We start from the raw sequence: 8065 nt of genomic DNA, 5'->3' as shown, positions 1-8065 counted from the left end.
TTGGAGAAAACATGTTTACTTTTTAAATAGGTTTATGGAACTAGGGAAACCTTTAAATAGGTTTATGAATAGCTATTGACAATAATAGCAAGCACTGCCTCGAAATACATTTACTCACATTTATAAATAACAAAAAACTCCTTTAATACTAGAAATTCCCCAATTCTTAAAAGGTAAGATAGTTTTTAAGACTATACGGAATAAATTTTTGTCAGGTGATATACACAACTGTGTTAGCACTTTTTCTTTTCTCAACCAAACACACTTTTACCCACATTTCTAAAGTGCTACAGAGCAACCAGCAGGGCAGTGTGATAAATGGGGATGGTTCAGATAGTTGCACAAGACAAGATTTACCTCTCAATGACTTAAAAAATCAGGGAAAAAAACATATATCCTGCACTATTGATTTGTATGTTTAATTTATATAGTACATGAATTTCTCTTTTCAACTACGTTTCCATAAATATTAAAATAGTAGAATATCTTTTCTAAAAGTTCTCAAAATAATCATTAGACTTCTTTGCTATTAATATTTAATAGAAAAATAAAACCAAGCTACCAAGTGTATAATTTAGGCAAAAAAAAAGTTTTTTTCAACAAAATGCAGAAATATTTTAATTTACATATCATATTACAATGAATCAACATGGAGTCAAAATCCACAATTACACATTCCTAAAAATTCTGACCATCAATCTCAGAATAATCAGTTTCTGTACAAAGATTTACAGCTGTCCGATATATGTAGTTTTTCCTCAGTGTGCTACAGAGTTCAAAGGTTCTGCTCGAATATTTCCCAAATCAAGTGCAGAATCTGTCTCTTCATCAATTTCTCCAATGACTGCACTGTTAAGGGGAAAAAAAAATCAGAACAATCTCATTTCTAACTAAAACTGAGAGGCGATAGTAAAAAGAACTACTAGTTAAGTGAAAAATATTTTCATAAGGTAGTGAATTGTACATTTATGTCACATAACTCAAATTGAAGGCAACACTGTTACAGGAACGAATATTAAAGGATGAACTGCATATAGTGTGACTGGTCTTTAAAGGAAAGTCACAAGTCTTTAAAGGAAAAAAAAAAACACATATGGGATAGACAATGGTATAAAACCCCAGAGTTTCAATTCTGATTTTCACTGAATCCAGAGACTATTGGAGAAGGGGATGACAGAGGATGAGATGGCTGGATGGCATCACCGACTCGATGGACATGAGTCTGAACAAGCTCCAGGAGTTGGTGATGGACAGGGAAGCCTGGTGTACTGCAGTTCTTGGGGTTGCAAAGAGTCAGACATGATGACTGAGCAACTGAACTGAACTGAAGGACTATTCTGGGACTGAGTGAGGTGCGGTGGGGTTGGCAGAGGAATCACAAAATCACTACTAAACAAGCAAATATAAGTGTCTATTATTTGAGTAACTTCAATGAATTAAATCTATCAATACAATATCTATCAGTTTCCCTTTCATGGTTTCTCAATTTACTCAGTGTAAACCTAACAACAAAAAGAAGTGCAATTCTTCTACACAAAGATGACAGAACAGATATTTAGGTATCTAACAAATGATTTTTGATGTGAATGACTTGTGACTGACTAGGGTTAAAAGTCAGCACATTTTTTCCTTGATTCAACACTAACATAATACATATAACATTAATTTCATTAATGCCATGCTAGGTAACCAATATCTCTAGCTGGATGTAGGTATTGTTACATTCAGACCAGGGGACACATTTGAAACATTGTTCCATAAAGATTGGTTGTTCAAATTTGTCTGGCTTTAATGAGAGTAAATTCTACAGATAAATATGTTACACAGAATTTGCCTGATTTTGCTTTAAATTATATAAAGTAGTTCTCTAATAAATGAGAAATACCTAACTGTAGAAGAATATGTTCAGTTTTCTCAATATGAAACAAATCAAGACCTTAGTTCCATCTTTAAAAATCTAGTGTCATTTAAAATCCTTATGGATAAGAGTGGAGTGCTGAAAAATGTTTTAAAATCAGTTCTCCAAGGAAAAGGGGTAGGCTGATTTGCAGTGCTGACTGATATCCATAGCGCAAATACTCCTACTACAGCCAATTTTAAGCTACCAATAAGACGTCAATCAATCAGCTTGCAAAATTTCCCAAAATATAAAAATCTGCTTTGGTGAGCAGTATAAGATGGCTCCAGCATATCACTGGGTCTACAGCAATGTTTTAAATTTTTTTAAAATGAAGTTCAAAAAAAGAGAAAATTTTTTAAAATTAAAGTAGGAGAAATCGTCTTAAACTCAATTATTATGCAGAGCCCCAATACAATCAATGTGTTCTGGTCAGGAGACCTGGGCTCTACCTGCCATTCTTTACAGCTCACTTTACCCAAATATTATCTCTATAGGATATTTTATAAACCTCTGGTTTTGATTAAAGATCAAATAATTTATCCATCTAAAGGTGATTTTCTTCCATATTCTACTTGTTCAACAAAATAATCTGAGATTTTAATATATCTTCGCTGCCTTTCAGCCATGTTTTAACTTTAAACAGTACTCACTAGTAAAGTGATTCAACAATCTTCCAGTCTCTGTAACTGCACTAATATGGTAGCTTCTAGCCACGTGTGACTATTAAAATTAAGTACAATTAAGCGAAATCTAAAATTCAGTTCTTCAGTCACACCAGCTACTTTTCAAGTACTTAGTGGCCACACACTTGTTTAGTACCTACTTCAGTGGACAATGCAGATCTACAACAGATACGTAACATTCCATCATCCCCCAAAACTGTATGGGACAGTACTGCTCTACACACTGTTGCACTTTTCTTATACTGTTACCACTAAAATATATCTTCTCGAACTGTCGTATCAATGTCACAAGTTAACTGAGGCCACGACATAAACATGGGACAGCTTAAGTGTGCCAATTATACCAAAAATTAAAAGAAAAGATGGATAAATTCAGCTATGTTATAAAGCATTATTTAAAACTGTTCACATTAGGAGATATCGAAGACATTTTCAAACTCTAGCCCAGAGGTGTATTTATGTTCCTCTGAAATTAGGGGTATTTTGGAAGAACATTTTAAGAACCTCCTCCAGTGAAGTATCCAGCGTTAAGGCAGGGCTCTTTCTGGACCCTATTCAGACTATTTAACTATTAGAAATATGGACAAATCTCAGTAGATAGAAACCTCTTCTCCATACAGCAGAGCAGCGCACCTACTCTATACCGCTGTGTGTTAGTCACTCAGTCATGTCCAGTTCTCTGCGACCCCACGGGCTGTAGCCCACCAGGCTCCTCTGTCCATGGAATTCTCCAGGCAAGGATACTGGAGTGGGTTCCCATTTCCTTCTCCAGGGGATCTTCCTGACCCAGGGATTGAACCCAGGTCTCCTGCATTGCAGGTCGATGCTTTTACAGTCTGAGCTACTCGCCTTACAAAAGACACTTTACTTACACATTGTCGCCTCTTACGATGTATAACCCTAGTACCACTTGTTCTACTCCCTGTGAAGAGCTGAACACTCGTTCATGGCTTTCATCCAGTATCAAATTAATGGTCTGGTCAAAACCTTTCAGTGTTCCCTGTAAAGAAAATATTTGAGAGAAAAAAGACAAATTATCTGAATGTGTAAATTCAACCACACCATTTTAGCTGCCAGGTATTCCAATAGGAGGACCTATTTTAAATATACATACAAGTTCACTATAAAATATCTCTTTATGACCAAGAGTACTCTTGGCACAAAACTTACCTCTTGTTTTTTTAAGGGGGAAGGGGCACCAAGCTTCTGCTAGTATACAGAGCTGTTGAGAATTACAAAGGACCCCATGTACTAGTTTACTTTCAAGGAAGTAGCATAAAACTCCAGGCTGTCCAGAAGCGAATATTCTAAAGATACAAACTAAAACAAGGAAAACTTAAGGGAAATACTCCTATACACAGCAGCTATAGTAATGTAACAGTATCATACATGTTACATGCAGTAAACATGCTACACACATTATCTCAACCAATCTCTACCCTTTGTAGTAGATATTATATGTATTCCCAGTTCAGAGAAGAAAAATTGAGACACAGGGAAGTAATCTCTTACAGTTTCATGGGTAGAAATTAGCAGAGCTAGGATCCAAACCATGAAAGGCTAGCTTCAAAGCCAGATCACTGAACTTCTACATTACACTACTATGAACAAACAAATATAATTTACCACTTTTCAGAGATTCGAATCAATCCCATAAATATACACAAACTTCAACTGGTAGTAGTAATAGCTAAGGCTAGATGCATACTTAGTACTTGCCGAAGTATTCTATGGGCTGCATATGAGTTTACTTATTTAATCCCCCTAATAACTCAGTAACAGTAGACACAAATATGATAACAACTGGAAAGTTCTAGAACTTGAAGGAAATATTCAGAGTTTTACAGAAGAATCATGGCTCCTAATAAAGGAAGACATGGGCATATTACAACACAGTATCTCAGATGCTATTTCAGTTTCTGAAGAACATCAACTTATACTGATGGCTTTGGTTGGTTAAATCTCTTATTAAAGTCTCACGTTTTAAAACTCAAAATATGTAAAATTAGACCAAGATATAGAGAAAAATGTTAACTTAAAATTGGGAAAAGAAGCAAAATGTGGAGTATTTACTATACTAAACTAGTTAGCAAATAGTTGCTACCACACTCATACATAGCTTCTTGGCTTCATCTTGTAAGTAACTATTTTACCAAGTTTCAATGGACAGAGGAGTCTGACAGACTACAATCCATGGGGTTGCAAAGAACTGGACACAGCTGAGTAGACACACACATTCTATCAAGTGGGCTCTCCTGGTGGCTCAGCATCAAAGAATTTGCCTGCCAATGCAGTATATGTGGGTTCAATTCCTGGGTTGGGAAGATCCCCTGGAGAAGGAAATGGCAACCCACTCCAGTATTCTTGCCTGGGAAATCCCATGGACAGAGGAGCCTGGTGGGCTATAGTTCATGGGGTCACAAAGAGTCGGACATAACTTAGCGACTCAACAAATTCTATCAATGGAACTATGTGTCAAAGGAATACAGAACTGAACTTTAGTTCTCAAAATGTTCTTTTTGAATGGCTTTCCTTCTATAAAGTTAAAACAAGTTTCCGATTTACCATCTATCCTGTTAAAAAAAAAATTTTAAACTCGAGGTTTCCACAAAATAAAAAACTATTTGCAAATATTTGTTAATAGTGATAGGCTTCTCAAAGTTAAGATGAGATTAAAATATTTCAAACTCTCTTAATTTGACAAAATACAATGTGAGGTACCTTAAAAAAATAAACAAAACCATGATTGCTCTCTTGATGAAGAAGGAAGCAAGGCCACTGGCCTCAGGCTTTGGAGTCAAATCCAGTTTAAATCCCAGTTTGGTTCTGCCACATACATTCACATGACTCTGGGAAAGTGACTCTTTTTCTGATCCAGGTTCTTAGCTTAGAATGCAGGGCTAGTTCTTCTTCACAGAGTTGTACTAGGATTAAGTGATATAACACATGTGACATGCCTGGTACATGACATATGTTTAATAAATGGCAAAGTCTGACACTTGGTAATTGCCACCTAAGGACCCACTGAGAAAAATCCCAAGGATTAAGAAAACAAAAATAGAACTGCAGAGTGAGAAGATAGAAGAACAAATTCTATGAATTATATAAAACAATAAAGTTTAGCAGCCTTAAAACTTTTTTGAAAGTTAACAATCATGAATTATAAATGTAATTAAGCAGCCAAAAATCATGGACTAAAATCCTCTCAGATCAAGGAGAGAATCCAGGACTTTTCTGGAATTAAAATGGGATACAGTGATAAAAAGAAAAATGAGATGAAACAGATATTCATCATAATTTATTCTACAGAAGCACAAGATAATACAACCTAAGAATATCTGAAGATTAACACCATACACGTCTTAAATGTTCATTATATAGAGGTAGTATCTAAATCTTTAAAAAAAGTTTCCAAGAAGCACATATACACAATTAAAAAAAAAAAAACCTATGATTCATGTAGTAGATGTCAGAGCACTGAATGGGGAAGGAAATAAAAGATGGAACATAAATACAAAATATAGACAGATATCTGCAGACTAAAAGTTCTCTGAGGGCAGATTCTGTTATTCATCCAAGCTTCTAGAAGCCTTGTATGTAACTCACAGTCAATGTTTATTAATGAAAAAAAAAAAAAAACGGATTGGCAACTATTTATCCAAGAGATAAAGAGTTGAATAAGAAAACTGCAATGCAGGTGTACTCTGGTGCCTAGACACTGGAGATCAGAGGTTGTACATAAAAATTTACAACGAATAAGCCTACAACAGTGGGCTTCCCAGGTGGCACCGCAGTAAAGAATCCACCTGCCAATGCAAGAGATGCAGGAGATCCAGGTTTGATCTCTGAACTGGGACAATCCTCTGGAGTAGGAAATGGCAACCCACTCCAGTATTCTTGCCTGGAAAAGTTCATGGACACAGGAGCCTGGCGGGCTACACTTCATGAGGTCACAAAGAGTCTGGGACAACTGAGCACCACAGGCAGAAAAGCCTAAAAGAAAGCAGAGATTGAATATGCCAAATACTTACCACAATCATTCTCCCATCAGAAGTAATGACAGCAACAGTTCCTGATAACTGAATCAAGGAAAGCATTTCTGAAGGAATGCAAACTAAAAACTTAAAATCTGGTAAGGAAATGGTTTAAATTACCAGGAAAAAAGGTGACAGAATTAAGATACAACTATTTAACACAGCCATATTTACAACATAAAACTGTATGTTCTTCAATCTCTATGACAACTACACAATCTAAAAAAGGAAAAATAGAAAAAGAACATCCTTTTTATGAGATCAGTGTATTCATCTTAAAACAGGTGGGATGTTTGGTACTCATTTTTAATGGGGGAATATTGCAAATATGAAAATTGAGCAAGATATTTTTCCTTTTCTTAAACCTGTTTCTTCATCTCTGAAACAAAAATTGGATCAGGGCTAAACTATTCAATGTCAAATGATTTAATGTACGTTAAGACACTGTCTTCCAGGACCTGCCTTCTGCAACTCAAAAGAACCTATAATCAAATGTCACCAGTACCAATATGCTTGCATCATTTAAAAAGAAAAACCTTTAGCATTCCACTTTTGTCCCAAATTCGTACATGAGAACACAACGTAATGTTTCTGTCTCGAGACTTTAAAATGGTACATAGAGTACTATTACAGGGGCTTTTTAAAGTTATTTGCCCCACAAGGCGATCTATTACAACAGCAAGCATTATTTTAATTCCATCAACAATAAAGTTGAGATTTCAACTGGTAAAGGGTCAGATATTCAATTTTTGCATCATCTGTAAAGTTTTTGCTATCCTTGAAGACTGAGCAAAGCCTATGAATAAAACAAATACATAGATTTACGAGTCCATCGTCGCAGCTGGTAAAACTTTTTATCTTAGTCCCAAACGCGAACGTATAGGCCCGAGGGAAATGGAAAGGGTGAATCGATAACTGATTTCTATAGAGACACGTAAAAGTTCGGAATAATCATGTCGGTTTTGCTCGTTTTTTTCCTCAAGTTAAAAGACGCCTTGGGCCCGTCCAGTCCCAGGGGTGAGCATGGTGGGTCCCAGATCCTTAACCTCTGTATCCCCACCCCGGGCCCCAAGCCCGTCAGTGGCCCGGCGCCCCAACCGCCCGCCGATCCCGACCCCTGGCCTTTCCAGCACTGGTCCACTCCGGTGCCGACGTGGGCCTCACCAAGGCCCTGGCTAATGCCCGCGGGAGCCGGATGAAGGATACGGTTGATGTAGTTCTCCAAGGCGGATGTCATGATACGCGACCTGGCAACTAGAAACACAACAGCCCGGGCGACCAGATGAGCTAAAAAGGACCGCCAGGAAACAGCAGCTTCTCTCCCGCCGACTGGCGGCAGCAAATACCGCGAGAACTACCGCAGGGCGGCCTCCACGAATCAGAGACTGAAAGAAACCGGCCAAGCATTCCCGAGATGCAAAGCGAAGACGAACTTAATGCGCATGCGC

At 37.1% G+C, this 8065-nt stretch overlaps 1 protein-coding gene across 1 annotated transcript; it reads right to left on the bottom strand.

Annotated features, from left to right (window-relative positions):
* On the bottom strand, window positions 1–7948 carry LSM8 (LSM8 homolog, U6 small nuclear RNA associated). The gene is made up of 4 exons (XM_081537448.1): window positions 7824–7948; window positions 6615–6655; window positions 3456–3583; window positions 1–849 (listed from the first exon to the last, which is right to left on the bottom strand). The coding sequence occupies exons 1-4, from the start codon at window positions 7852–7854 to the stop codon at window positions 759–761; spliced, it is 291 nt and encodes a 96-aa protein (XP_081393574.1). The 5' UTR covers window positions 7855–7948; the 3' UTR covers window positions 1–758.
* Window positions 7949–8065: the final 117 nt, after the last annotated feature.

The sequence above is a fragment of the Giraffa tippelskirchi genome, chromosome 10 (assembly GCF_054371585.1).
Source record: "Giraffa tippelskirchi isolate mGirTip1 chromosome 10, T2T-mGirTip1v1.2.pri, whole genome shotgun sequence".
Taxonomy (NCBI): domain Eukaryota; kingdom Metazoa; phylum Chordata; class Mammalia; order Artiodactyla; family Giraffidae; genus Giraffa; species Giraffa tippelskirchi.
This window is presented reverse-complemented; position numbering and strand designations above follow the sequence as displayed.